The 13,301-nt window shown below is 34.7% G+C and overlaps 1 protein-coding gene across 12 annotated transcripts in view; it reads right to left on the bottom strand.

Annotated features, from left to right (window-relative positions):
* Nucleotides 1–13,301, bottom strand: part of DMD (dystrophin) — a 979,751-nt gene that overhangs the window by 635,978 nt on the left and 330,472 nt on the right. For all 12 annotated transcript variants that reach the window (XM_042811110.1, XM_042811098.1, XM_042811099.1 and 9 more), the window contains 5 exons: nucleotides 9,387–9,532; nucleotides 8,207–8,419; nucleotides 5,148–5,261; nucleotides 3,514–3,669; nucleotides 1,587–1,757 (listed from right to left, as the gene is read on the bottom strand). In XM_042811110.1, coding sequence (XP_042667044.1) covers nucleotides 1,587–1,757; nucleotides 3,514–3,669; nucleotides 5,148–5,261; nucleotides 8,207–8,419; nucleotides 9,387–9,532 — 800 coding nt within the window. The remainder of the gene's footprint in view (nucleotides 1–1,586; nucleotides 1,758–3,513; nucleotides 3,670–5,147; nucleotides 5,262–8,206; nucleotides 8,420–9,386; nucleotides 9,533–13,301) is intronic.

Genomic DNA, 13,301 nt, shown 5'->3' with positions numbered 1-13,301 from the left:
TGAGGGCTAGTCTTAGCACTGAAGTCTGAAGCAAAGAAGAAATTCAGAATCTCTGCCTTCTCAGCATTTCTGTTACCACTGCACCCACCTCATTTAGTAGGGGACCTACATTTTCCCTAGACTTCCTTTTACTGTTGACATACTTTTAATTTTTTTTCTTGTTATCTTTTATATATACATGATACTCAATGCAATTTAATATCTTAACTTAATCATTTCATTTGTGTTAGATTAAGCTACTTCATTTTTTTCCAATGAATGTTCCAAGTACCTTTGCCATAAGACATTATAGACTACAGATAAGAACTCCCTGAAACTCAAAGAAATCAACATGAAACGTTATTCCCGTGTGAGCCTGTGGAACTTGTACAAACTAGAATAATTAGAAAAAGGCTGTTTCTGCCAGAGAAAGCTAACCACTTTACTCCTGTCATTCCTGTCTAATAGCTCTGGGAAGAAAAGGGCTGCAAAATGAACAGAATTTTGACCATATTTTTGCTTGTTATGTGACACGAGAGGTAGCTGCAATCCTTCAGGGAAAGGATAACCAGGACCAGGTGCAAAGATGCATGGTACCTGACTTAGTTATCTGCATAGTTTCAATTGTCACAATTTGAACATCTCTGTACTTTAGCTGGAAATCTAGAATACTCAAAAATCCAAAACAGGGCTTGTGTTTAGAACTATATACTTCATCTGTTTTATTATGCAGTAAAATGTTGAAGCTGAATTTGATATGAGAGAGGGAAGGGACGCCATCCAAAGAGACCCGTACAAGCTTGAGAAATGAGCTCATGTGAAACTAATGAGGTTCAACAAGGCCAAGTACAAGGTGTTGCATTTGGGTTGGGGAGATCCCAGGATCAACCTGAAGTACTGCGTTCAGTCCTAGGGCACCAAGCACAAGAAACATACAGGGCTGTGGAAGCAGGTCCAGAGCAGCGACACGAGAGAATCAGAATGCTGGAGTACCTCTCCTATGAAGAAAGGTTGAGGGAGTTGCGCTTGTTCACACTGGAAAAGAGAAGGCTCCAGGAAGACCACATTGTGGCCTTCCAGTACTTTAAAGGAGCTTATAAATAAGAGGGAGAACAACTTTTTACATGATCTGACAGTGACAAGGCAAGGGAGAGATTCAGGTTAGATGTTAGAAATAAATTCTTTATTCAGAGGGCAGTGAGGCACTGGTACAGGCTGCACAGAGAAGATGTTGATGCCCCATCCTTGAAGGTGTTCAAGGCCAGGCTGGACGTGGCGTGGGCAGTCTCATCTGATGGGTGGCAACCCTGACCATGGCAGGTAATTGGAACTAGGTGATATTTCAGGTCCTTTCCAATCCAAACCATTCTATGATTCTATAAAAATCAAGTATCCAACAAAGCAAAGAGGAAAAGAAACCACTTCGTTAACAATGTAGAAGTTTAAATATCCTCAAACTTTATTCAAAACTGGCTACTGCTTTAAATTTCAGGCTGAAAAACTAGGTATCAAAAGACTCCTTTTTGAATGACAGAGTAGACTTTCTCTATAAAAGATTCTTCAAAAAGAACTTTAAAAGCTGTTCAAGGACTTTGTTCATCTCTTACCTTCAGTTCTTCAACAGCTTTCTGTAATTCGTCGGGTGTTTTATACTCAAAATCTCTTTCCAGATATTCTTCCTCAGCTTGTGTTATCCATTCATGCATCTCTGACAAATCCTTTCTCAGGCTCACAGTCTTATCCAAACCACCTTTTAATGCTGCCTTCTTAGCATGGGCCTTTAAAAAAGAAAACATTATGTGGTACTTAAAGCAAGTATGCTGCATGGACTCAATGGCATTTTAGCCTGAAAAGAACCAATCCCAATCCTATAGTTATAGCTGTAAATTAGATAGCTGTTATTAATAAGTACTTGGACAGGCAGAAAATAAGAAGTAATGGGAAAAGTACAATGTATGTGTACATATACTTTTCTTTTAGTGCATACTGCTGTGGAAAATGGGTTTCTAATGATCTACCACATACTGAGGTGATCAGAAAAACATCTGAAAAAATATAATCCAGGAACTCTGCTATAAAAGATAAAAAAAGAACAAGCAATGTGCATGGCTTAATCTTGCTGATGAACTCATTATCAGATCTCTCAGAAAGGTGTATATCTTAAAGAGATATAAATAAAAAAAGGGCACTTCTACTGGAGGAAAATATTTACCTTAGAGTGAAAAAAACTTGCATTAAACGCTCTGCTACTCACTAACACTATACTGGGGTCATATAACTTATGTTATACTGCCATTTATAGAATGGTGCATCAGCCTACTAAAACTGATTGTAACTAAAGGCAGCAACTGAACAATCTTTCACAGTATAAATAAGTTGTATCAGAAACACCTAGTTGCCGCCGTGCCATTTCTGGAATTGGGTGGGTATGCAGAGCTGATCACTCCAATATCCTGCAGAGTGATGCTACTTAGGTATAATTTTTCAGTATCATCAGGAGGAACTCTGTCATAGAACTTCATGTAAGTTTCTGGTTTTTGCAGGTTTGGTTACCCATCCTTATTAAGGCCTGCCTGTTAAACATTCTACGCAACTATTGTTTTACAGAACAAAACAGGATAACACCAAAAAGTTATGTCCAACAAGTGTGAAAGCAGATCAATATGGGGTCCTGCAAACTTGCCTCTTCCTTGGAAGAGAAAGTTACCTTCAATCACTTGGAAACAGTATCTGAATATTGACTGCTGGCTTACACAATTGTATTAACTGCATGTATATTAATCCAGGCTGACTTTTCCAAATTGTTTCAATCAAATTTTTATATTTACTGCTTCTCATGTGCTTTAAGAGCTGTTATTGAAGAAGTTATATTAGAAATCACTATTGAGAGGCAATAATTTGTTTAGTGTATTGAATTGAACTATTACAGGATAATTTTCAGGGATGTCAGAATAAAACTGCAGCACTCCTGAAATTACAAGGCTTTACTTGAAATTTATTTGAAAGAAGTGCAAAGTTTTCAAATGCGTTAACATTACAAAACTATTAAAATATTAATATGAAAAATAATATTAAAAAATTGACATTAACCAAATGGGAAAGACTACAAAAGAGCATCAATAAAATGTGTTAGAGATTTAGATGTCTTTTAAATATCTTAGATTTCCAAAATCAACTGTTTTATGATTGTGCTTATCAGAAAAATGAAAGGATGGCATTTTGCACATGCACAGTAATTTATATAATAAGAGTGTAAATTTATATGTTTATAAAATGGGTATAGCATATCTCCCAAATTCTATCTTTGAGAAGGTTTCATTTCTTATTTCACTGTGACTGAAAGACTTAATGTTCCTTAGAATCCATATCAGAAACTTGGCATACTTCATACATCCAATTAAAACATGAATCATTATCTTGGATATTCTTTGGTTTGTTTCCTATCCATTGGGTATGCACAGAAGAACAAACTCTGCCAATGAAAAACTGGATTATTAGTTAGAAAAGAACCAGTCAAAGAAGGAGATTTGATACCTGTTGGCAAATATGTTCCCACTGAGCATTGAGATCCTTTAGTTCTATTGCTACTCTGGAAGCAAATTCTGGCTCTGCTTCCCTCTTCATTTTCTTCCCAATCTCATTAACACTGTTCAAACTTGGCTGGATTGTCTGGATATCATTCACTAAAGCCTGAAAGAATAGTAGAAGATTAGGCAAGTAGCACTCACTCAAACCATGTGATTTATACTTTTCCTATCAAAACATTTCTACATGAGATTCTAACATGATTTTGGTTCAGATTTCAACTCAAATGAGCACAATTAGTAGACTTCACTATGAAAACAAAAAAGGAATGAGTAATAAAAGCGTGGTGAGCTATTCTATATCATATGATGTTAATTTGCAACATATATTAAGTTTTGAATATAAATTTACTACATACTAGATATACATATATACAAATAGTGTATAAATATACATACCTGCTACATAGGATGTTATGTTATATACTGGATATTTTATTTGCATTTGTAAAAGAACATCCCATCATGATGGTGAAGCCGTCTTACTAACTACGCATTACCCTTGGCTTAGTAATTCACCTGATAGTTTCATTAAAATGATCTGAATGGTGACATTCTCAGGTTATTTCTAGTTATTAGAATTTTATTTGTGGTTGAATATTATTTAAACCCTGAGGTAGCTCTAACTCACCACCTCCAATTTTATTTGCTAAGGCCTTCTTTAGTCCTTCAAGTGTTACCTAGGCTTCTTACACAGTAGAAAAAGCTGCAAGTGTAAAAATACAAATGGTGATGATGATTTTGATAACTTTATTATACACTTCACAATAGTGGCTAATACTTATGTAAATTCTTCATAAACTCAGGTGACATTCTAAAGGAGTTGCATGCAACTCACATCTCTGTAAAAGGTAAGAGTTGTTCCACATAAATTACAATCATTTTTATTTCAATAAGGAATAAGAGAGTAATTTTGAGGAGACTGTAGTTCTGTAAGATCAGTACATATCTTTCATAATATTTACACACCCTGCCAGAATATTTACAGAACTTGTAAGTTCTGATGAACACATTCTCAGAGACTGTTATGGGTTACAAGATTCACTGCACTTACAAACTCTGTAGGGACAGGCAGAAAAAAAAATGTAAACCTTGCGAAGAAAGTATCAACACTTCAAGATGCTTTAAAAATCTGCTGGGAGAAAATCCTGGTACTTCAAAGTTTAGTGAGAAAAACAGATGCAACTCATAATACCTCCATACCTTCAGTTACCTGAAATTATTTCAGTCCAGTCAGAAAAGTCTGTAAATCCTGCGTGACTAGTAGATGCGGAAGAACATCTTCTGACACAGATCACTCAGCATGTAAGTACACAGGCAATGTTTGCAAATTCAGCAAACTAAATGAACAACTATCTTAAGAGGCTACAAAACCTATATATTGTTACAAGTCCCCTCTCATCAATGTCTTGCTCCTGCTATAAACGTACACTGAAGTAGTCCCTGTATGCTCTCTCTCTGTATATTCAGGTTTTCCGTTTTATAACATGAATTTATTTTTAGGAATGGTGATCATCTGTGTAATTTCTGTATAAGATCAATACACAGAGAAAAACAGTTGTCAAGCAGACAAATAGTACTCACTGTACACTGTTCTAGTTGCTTTTCCAGAGCTTCTGAATCACCAAGAGCAGGCCATTCCTCCTTCAGAAAGACATCTACTTCAGCCATCCACTTCTTCAATGTTTTTGTGTCATTCTGTTTATTAAGAAGACATTTTATATCACAAACTAGTGTTAACTGCTAATAACATAATTCTGTCACTATGACTAGAACTCACTACAATTTAATTCTGAGATTATTTGTATTTAGATGTTGAATACACATTCATCAGGTTCTTGTATGGCTTCAGACTGTTCACACTGGGCCATTAGTTCAGCTTCATCTATCAAATCCTTCTGTGATTTAAACTTCAGGATCATTCTGGAAGTTGCATATTCTGTTACCTATTCCTCAATCAGAACACAACACAGAAAACATGCCACGTTGCACAGAATAAAAAAACTTGTAAGCAAAACAGTAACTGAAACAAATTCTGTCCAGAAACTGAAAAATCACACACAGCGACTTAATGACAAGAGTCAAAAAGAGACTGAGTCTCATTTAGTGTTTATAGTACTAGAGTATTTGTAATCAGTAACTTGCTTTCAATATGCTTAAATTAAATCTGTAAATTATTAATAATAAAAAAGCAGAACACTAAATGCTTGCAAACAAGGAACATCACCAATCCAAGGAAGCATTACATACGTAATGTAAGACCATAAGAGGAAGAATGAGATTTGATGATCTACCAAGAGGACAATATCCAGCTTTTCTCAATCCTAGAGGTGAAAGACTTTATTCTGGCAGTCAGTGAGAAATTTAAATGGTCCTTTAAAAAATGTGGCTTAAAATTACCTTAAAATCCTACCTAAGTTAAATAGATGCATGTTAAGAATGAAAATGATAAATGGCAAAAAATGCCAAAGGCAAATTATAACATTTGTTCATCAAACCATTTTCATAAGCAGTGAACTATGTATCACTGTTAAATGCTGAAAACAAAACTGAATTTAAACATTAAAAAGGATTTATCATTAGAACACAAATTGTGCCCTAAAATACATCAAAAAATGCTTTAACAAGTACTAGTAGGTAATTAACTAAAGGAAACATTTTCCTAATGTGCTTGGTGTATATAATAAAAACAGGCTACACTGGAAAATGCATTTAATTAATAAAAATAAATATGTAAAAATTACCAGCGTAGTTCAGAATAGCTATTACAAAAACACTGTTGAAGTCTCCACTGTGCATATAATTATCATTTAGTAAAAATAGTTTAGAATCATATTTCAAGATGAAAAAGTTATATCTTTACATGAATACTTATAGTTCATTACAGCTGCGATGTATAGATCTGATGGAATTCATTAAAAAAAAAATCAGTCTCCAGCTACCAGTGAAGATTGAATGTCTGACTTGTATTTTAAATCAGACTGCAAGTGTATTTTCCCTATCAACACTGATTTTGACATATCCCTTGCAGATGCATTCCATAAATTGCAACAGCTCAAACAATTGTCTGGAACACAAGTCATTCAAGGAGTTGAAAAGACAATGAGCTTTGTATCAACTGTATACCACAGCAATTTCAGCAACAAATACAAAAGGCAAAAATTTGTATTCAGCAATACCTCAGGTAGTTTTGAAAGTACATGCTCTGCAGAGCATGGCCATGATGTTCAGGACACTTTTAAGAACAGTGATTGAATCCCTAAGCTTCTGACAAAAAAGAAGACAAAGACTGGAATTTCACAATCAAATCACAAAGCCTTAGAATCATTGAATGGCTTTGGTTAGAATGGACCTTAAAGCCACTCAGCTCCAAGGCTCCTGCTGCGGGCTCACTAGTACTCTTCAGCTAGGTTTAAAGATGATACATTCTGAAAAAGACATTCATATGAGGTTAAAAAAAAAAAAAAAAAATCGATGTAACATTTGTTGTTTACTTGCTGACAGTTTTTTTTTTTCTTATTTCCTTCAAAAATTGTCCACGGTAACAGTGGTCCTACAGATCTAAGAGGTGCAGTGAAGAAGAAAACTCACTGTCAAATGAATACTATCTTCTTCTTCTCCTCCCACAGAGTTTAAACATAATAAATTTCAAGTTGAAATATACTTTTTACATAGAGAACCAGAGCATTAACTACAAAGACTAATCTGTTTTGGATGATCTGTTTTGTGCAATTGCAAATATATCACTGTACTATTGATAAAATCAATTTTCAGTTTTCCTAGTCATATTGGGTGCAGGTATCAAAGTTTTGATAGTAGGGAAGGGGGCGGAGGGACACAAATCCAGGGGTGGCCTCTGTGTCCCACGCCAGCACAGCATGCTCCTTGACTGCAGAGCAGAGAAAAAATGTAAGAAATGTGAACACCAACACACAGGTTAGTGATGAAGGAGGGAGAGAAGGTGCTGGATGAGAGTGGCAGAGACCATAGTGGAGGAAGAAGAATGTCCACACATCCCATGGGGAACCGCATGCCAGATATTTCCCGAAGGAACCTGCAGCACAAGATGAGACCACACTGGAGCAAAGTTTTCCCAAACGATTTATGGGCTAATCATAAGTTTCAGTTCCCAAGCCCCTGAGCTGCTTGGTTGGGAGAGGAGTAGTTAAGCTACTTAATACCATCTTCTTGTGTAATGCTGATATATGTGATTTGTAAGTAAACAAGAAATTCTCAGAGTGAAACAAAACAACAGTGTAAGGTTGCAATAATGTCATTCTAAATACCTGAAAATCACGTAACTGTGCAAGTGAGGAACATTTCTAACTCTTGGCAGCTGCTACCAAGATACTACCATGCTACAAATGCCATTAAATACGTAAGTGAACCTATTAGACTCAATATGGTTAAAGCTACTTCAGCAGCAATAAAAACTTTAACTACATTGAAAAAGTAAGTAGAGAAATATTAATAGCAATTTCAATGAAATTAAAGTATTTAGAATTCAAAGAAAAATCCTGGGCCCACCAAAATCGAGAGAACAAATCATTACATTTTAACTTTATGTACTCCTTTGATGTGTATGCTGTGCTATTCATAAGGCCACAAGCCACCTCAGGTGAGGCTGAGTAAGTTTGTTTAACCTGGAATCGTTGGAGTTTAGTCATAAGATCCTCAAGTTTCTGGCAATGTTCCACCAACTGCGATGACAGCTTTTTCCAGCGGCCAACAATCAACTCAACCTCCGATCGGTATTTCTGGCTGACTTCTGCAGGGGCTTTCCTAGACAAATCTTCAACAGTTGTGTTGAGATAGTTCAGGCCTTTTTGCTGCTCTTGCAGAGAACTTTGTAGAGCCTATGAAATAAGCAGTAAATAGTATTCAGACATACGTATTAATTCTGAATAAACTTTTCTTAGCCATAGATGAGGCTGCTGGATCAAGGACTGAAAACTCTGAACACAGGTTGTCTTTGCTAAAAACTCCAATTGCTTATGCTACTAAATTATATGGAATTGCTTTTCTCAAACTGCACTGCAGAGTTTTTAGTTCAACTACTACTAATAATAATCAGAGTTGTTTACGCTAGTTCATGGAGGTAATTCAGATACATTTCAATAACTTAGGAATAGGAACTTCCTAAGATCCTTAAGACTACATTTTAAAACAATCAGACTATAAGCAGAGAAGAACAAACTCAGAATTGCTTTTATGATTTTAAGTTTTGACAACCATTTATCCCAAATTTGCTGCATCTAGCTTCTTCTTTCTATTCTATTCTATTCTACTTTTGTTTCTGCAAGTTACTTGCTATGTGTATCAAATGGCATGCACATTATTCATCAGATCTTAAAACAGTATCAAATATTGAAACGCAAGGAAGGTTTGCACCTACTGGCAAAACTTGTCCCAAATTTGTGTCTGCTAGTAAATCTGACATGAAATTATGCATACTGTACATTTTGCAAAGCACAAATAGTTTTACGTGAACAGAAAAAAAAACTGAAATGACCTAATCTATACTTAACAGATAAAATTATCATGAAAGGAATATTTTACACATCATGGGACACACAGGGGCTCTTTCTTAATATGTTCAATATATTATAAAATTGGTTGAAGTGATGCACAACATTTTTATTCCTCTAACTAATGGAAGACAGTAAAAGTAACTATTCACCGTCTTCTGCAGTCCTTAGCTAAATCTCTAACTGATATAAATCACTGAAGATCCATAAGCTTCAGTAGACTCATCAACAGGTAAGGACTCTGGTCCTCTGAACTCTTCATTAGAGACATTCTTTCCACAGTCTGAACACTCACCTTGAGCTCCAAAAGTCTCTCTTCCATGATTTCATATTCAGCAACTGCAACCGGAGGTATGGAGACTTTAGTTTCTGACTGCTGGATCCATGAAAGTATAGTAGTCACTGTGTCTTTATAGCGTGCAGGAGGCAAACTGTCAAAAACTGCATTCAGTGGGGAAGAAGAAGGAAAAAAGTCATTTCACACTCAATTATTTGTTTTGTTGAAAGAAGATGTTTGATAGAGGACCCAGCCCTACTGAAGTCATTAGTCATTTTGCAACAGATTACAACAGAGCCAGTACGGTCAGCATCAGATTTTTCCAAAAGTAGCAGAAGAAGAAAACTTTTGAAGAATGAATACACTCTTTCTAATAGTTATATCTCTGTCATTTTATGAGGTGTGTAACATTGGATTCTCTTGTTCTACACCAAATGAAAATCTACATGGTTAAATCAATTTAAATGTGTGTGTTTAGAGATCAACATACAAACCAATGTACTTAACCCAAAATCTAATTTCAGAAATGTAACAGGAAAAAGCATGCCCTTTTATGGCCCATGCTTGTCTGTTTAACGTTTCTTTTCAAGTAAAAGGTTTTATTTAGAACATCTGTTAAAAGAATAGAAGATGAATCTCTCTGAATTTTATTGTTCTCTGCTTATTACAACAACACTATAGTTGCCATAAACAGACAACATCTGGAGCACACATCACCAACTCATAATCCGAGATACTACGTCTGCCCTCAACCATACTTTCATCTACAGTCATTGAGGTAAGTACTGACAAAAAATATGTCTAGTTCATTGAAACATTTTCAACTTGTGCCATATATGTAATAATGAAGTTTACAGATGTTCAGAAAAGATTACAACTATTTTTATCTCACGTGTGTTTCAGAAGGAACTGTACTGAAAATTGATATAGCTGTCCAAAAGCAATTATGACAAGTGCAAGCTTGCTTACATTTTCATAAAACAATGGTTGGCAGAATGCACTGCTCAATGTAACTTACTTTTTTTAATCATTAACAGAATGTTTCTTTAAAAACTTGTACTGTCAGCAAGACATCACTACATTATACTGAAATCATGCCCACTTAAGGTCTCTCTCTTGTAGAACATGCACTTTATACGGCGTACCATCCTATTCTTGAAATACTTCCCAATATCATTTACTATACACAACTGCAGATTTACAAAAGATAAGTCCTGCTCCCATGGAGAATTTTTTTTTTCCCTTCTAGGTGTGCTTTATTTACACAAAAAGCAATTTTGATATATGCTACACAGAAAACAGGCATTTTCCACACTATCACCAATGATAACAGTAGGCCTACTGAAATAGCATTTTTAAACTTTATTTCCTTCATTATATTTGCACTGCCTGTGACTCATTTATTAAAAAAAAATCTTATTTTAGAATAAAGTACATTTAAAATAAAATACATAAAATACATTCATCACTCCAAATGGAGATACTAACAGCTGAGATGTGATAAAGAAGCATACAACTCTTAATTTGCATTATTATTTAAAACAGAAAATGGAGTTTAGTGTTTTGATATCATGTTTAACTTCTTAAATGACAATTTTCTCCTTCAAATTAAAAACAAATCTTAGAACTGCTATATGAGTCCAAGCAGCTATGTAAAAGAAAAACTTTTTGGTAACAGTGGGGAGCATTTCAGAACGGGTGAAAAGCAGATTTACTGTTACAGAAAACTCTACCAAACTGCATGAAAGTCACATTCCGAACATTTGCCAGTAAAACAACTTGATGACCATTCAAGTATTGCTATGCTTTTTTCATTTTTATCTAATGATGTTACCTGCTACTTGCAGGACTAAATAAGGACCACAGCCATTGATTTAATCAAGTTCCCAATTAAGCTACTAAGTATTCAATTTAAAAAACACTCAAGTTCAGTGAAAAAGAGATTACTGGGAATGAAGTAATAGCTTTCCATGTCTTTTACTGACGTAGATTTTTCTTTTAATGACATATCTGTATTTTCCTCCACAAGAAAGCATCTTATTTTAGAACAGCACTCAACAATTGCCTATATTGTTTTCCAGATTGGGTGTCAGCGATGAGAATCCAAACTCCTACACTGAAATCACTGTTACGTAATTTCAGTTTTCAAAGATCTCACACATCTATGATCTCACTACAGGCAGTATGAATCTCTAAGTTCCCCTTGCTCATAACATAGATACACATCCAAGCCTGTTTATTACTCTAAAATTTGTTTTGCCACAAAATTGTTCGTAGATTAAGGCCCACGTAATGAATGAGGTGCATTAATATGGATTCTGATCTGTTATATGACGCTTTGTAGTTAAAAAGATATAGCAAGTTTTCAACCCGAACTGTAATTAAACTAGATCTTCTTTATTTTGTGAACAGATTTCCTTTTTCTTTTTTTTTTTTTTTTTTTTTTTTCCTCAAAACAAAAATGAAATAAGGATACAATTATTTCAACAACTATCAAATCCCACTGAATATACTGCAATGTTCATCTCCTTCAGCCAGGACAAATCCCACTGCTCATCACGTGGTTGTGAAAGAAGAAAGACATTAAATATAACCTATGGGATCGTTTCTGTAGTGCTTGAAACAAACTGTCTACATAAAAATGCAAGTATTTCCCACACAAATCTCCTTAAAAGCAACTGCAGTGTCTACAATCACATTGTATTTTTCTTTGAACTTTGTTTTGCTAATTTTGTAATAAAATCTTTGAAGAAATTCATCACAGTCTTTATATTGATAACTTAATTCATTGATAACACAAGTAGTGATTCTTAAATTTTTCTTACTCAAGTACAAAACAATTGGTGAAAGATTATTATATGCATGAAAACAATTTCACTGTCACTTATAACCCATCTCTAAGATATATTAAGCAGGAAAATGTCATCAGTCATCAGTGAGAAATTCAAAGCAAGGCAGAAACAGGACAAACAAAAATTCAAATGGCTTTCTTACTGTTATGGTTACCGTGGCTTCTTGTCTTATAAATTTATGTCAAGAGTGAGTTGCATGACCTCTAGGTTATGCAGTCTTGTTTAAAATACCATGCTTAGGGAGAAAAGCGAACATGTAAAATAACAGTAAACAGAGGGCATAAAGAATCTTTATGTGATACAGAATGCCATAAAGCTTTTCTGTTTGTTTGTTTGTTTTTTAATGTCACTTTCTAAATATCTAACGATACCACCAAAACTCCCACTGAATTACTGTCTTGACAAATTGATAACGGATATGAGGATGTTTCTCAAGGAAGGTGGGTAACATTTCATTGCAGCAAGACTGAAAAACAGAAGAATTTTAAAAGAATTTAGAACAGACACAGAACAATATGTATTCTGGAACGACTCACTACAATCTAGGACTTGTTTTGAACCACAGAGTACTTACTGAGTTCTTTGCTGAGAGACTGACTAGACTCCTTAATATAAATCCACCATACAGCATCAGTTCGTTTCAAGACAAATGAATATAATGTTTAGTCCCTCATTTTTCACCAGAGTATTTATAAAACCAAGAATTTCCTTGTGAAAACAAATTATTTGTATTAAAAATATTCTCATGACTCTCCATTTCACTGCCATTATTGAATATTTAGAGGTCAGCTCTATCTGTTTTTTCCATGAACTGATATTCTAAAAATTACTTTGATTGAGTTTGGACAAAAGAGAGGGCTGGAATGATGGATATATCATATTCAAAAGGATCGATTACCTATGGGTAGACAGACACTATAAAGAAAGAAAAATGAGGTAACATTTTCTCGTATTTTATGAGGTTGTAAAGAAGTAAAAAAAGCAAACAAACAAACAGATTTAATATTGGCTTTAAAATATACTTTTTTACAAATGGCAATACTATTCAAATCATGGAGAAAAACATTTCAGAAATGCTGAT

Source organism: Centrocercus urophasianus, unplaced genomic scaffold, assembly GCF_019232065.1.
Source record: "Centrocercus urophasianus isolate 14NV4802_14NV808 unplaced genomic scaffold, USGS_Curo_1.0 seq_12, whole genome shotgun sequence".
In the NCBI taxonomy this organism is placed as follows: domain Eukaryota; kingdom Metazoa; phylum Chordata; class Aves; order Galliformes; family Phasianidae; genus Centrocercus; species Centrocercus urophasianus.
Note: the sequence above shows the minus strand (reverse complement) of the source record. Positions and strands in the feature narration are given on the sequence as shown.